Genomic DNA, 1,420 nt, shown 5'->3' with positions numbered 1-1,420 from the left:
CCACCATGAACACCAAGAAAAATCATCTCAGAGAACTTTTATTATCATCGACAGGTTCCGGTAACACAGAAACTAACCCTTTCCGATTCACTGTCCTCGATAGCTAGGGTTCTCAAGATAATGGGAGCTAGCTCTGAACTCTTGAACGGAGTCAGCCAAGGCAGCGCCCTTCATGGACCTGAATGAGGCATCTGCATCGCTGCTGTCACACTCTACGATCAATCTTACTGGAAGCTCTTCTTTTCAGCATCATAACTGTATTTAGAGCCTGAGCCGACGAGCGCTACGCTGAATATTCTCCTGCGATTCTCCTCCCAGAAGAACCTAACAATCGTATTTCAGCATTACCACTCGAGTTTCTGAGTGGCCTTACTCGTCATACAAGTTGATCAAGTCCTGCTTCTTCATGCCAGCGAGCTCCTTGGTCTCCTCGATGCAACCGTTCCAGTTGTATCGACTCTCCTGGACCTAAGGGTGAGACATCAATCCCTGGTGTCACCACTCCCCAGCACGGTTGCCGTACCTCACACCACATAGTCGTGGCCTCTTCCGTCAAGGTGCGTGGCGGCTCCAGCTTACTCCGTGCCAAGGACACAACATGTGAGGCGAAGGTTTCCTCACTCATGTCCACCAACACCGACTTCCTAAACTCTACGATGAAGTAAGCTCATTCAATCCGACTGCTAACCTGAAGTCTCGCAAGAACTCGTCTACTCTCTCCCATAGAGTTGCCGGGCCTGCAACTGCCGACTGCACGACCACCACGTAGCCGAGGACCTGACGGGTAGACGTATTATCAACAGGAGCCTTCCAAACCAGCCGACCCCTCCAGTGAGCCTAACGCCACAGAAAACACTGTATCCGAGTTGCTGCTTCGTCCGTAGTGTATCGAAGAGTGGCTCCTCCATGACAGACTCCAACAGGTCCAGCAGAACTCGTTCCCGAATGTTATTCGAAGAGCACTGGAAATATGTCTCCAGCTGAACGACGATGAACTCCGATTAATCGTCTTGTTCCTCTACTCACCACACTGTTTTGCTCTGTCGAGTCCTGAGTCTCTTCAAGGTACACTGTGTGACCCAACGGAATCTCCAAACATTGGAGACGAGGGAATTCGTTGGCCTAAATGAAGGTGTGGATAATTCCACTACGACAACCTCTTCTACAGCTGCTCCCCTTTTGCACAACAGCCTCGACCCAATCAAAACGTGGCTTACTTTCAGATGCTGGATTGAGTGTGCCTTCATCTCAGCCTCCACCATGCTTTCTATCTAACACCACTAACGATAGCGAAAAGAGGATCGTCGAAAGCAGTCCCACCTCCTCCACGAAATCCTTCTTGATGTTACCCAGCATGAGGCACTCAGCCTTCACACCGTGTTGCTTCACAGCACTGTCAAAGTCTCCCAGTATCTACAAA

At 50.1% G+C, this 1,420-nt stretch overlaps 1 protein-coding gene across 1 annotated transcript; it reads right to left on the bottom strand.

The window, feature by feature from the left end:
- Positions 1 to 87: 87 nt before the first annotated feature.
- On the bottom strand, positions 88 to 1,262 carry Pmar_PMAR012819 (conserved hypothetical protein; the record flags this gene model as incomplete). Its single annotated transcript, XM_002776139.1, has 8 exons — positions 88 to 178; positions 229 to 324; positions 374 to 468; positions 524 to 644; positions 689 to 777; positions 825 to 980; positions 1,027 to 1,122; positions 1,218 to 1,262. 8 exons carry the CDS (start codon positions 1,260 to 1,262, stop codon positions 88 to 90), a joined length of 789 nt encoding a protein of 262 aa, XP_002776185.1.
- Positions 1,263 to 1,420: the final 158 nt, after the last annotated feature.

The sequence above is a fragment of the Perkinsus marinus genome, assembly GCF_000006405.1.
Source record: "Perkinsus marinus ATCC 50983 genomic scaffold scf_1104296954212, whole genome shotgun sequence".
NCBI classification, from domain to species: domain Eukaryota; phylum Perkinsozoa; order Perkinsida; family Perkinsidae; genus Perkinsus; species Perkinsus marinus.
The sequence above is the reverse complement of the archived record's forward strand: the minus strand, read 5'-3'. Positions and strand labels throughout refer to the sequence as shown.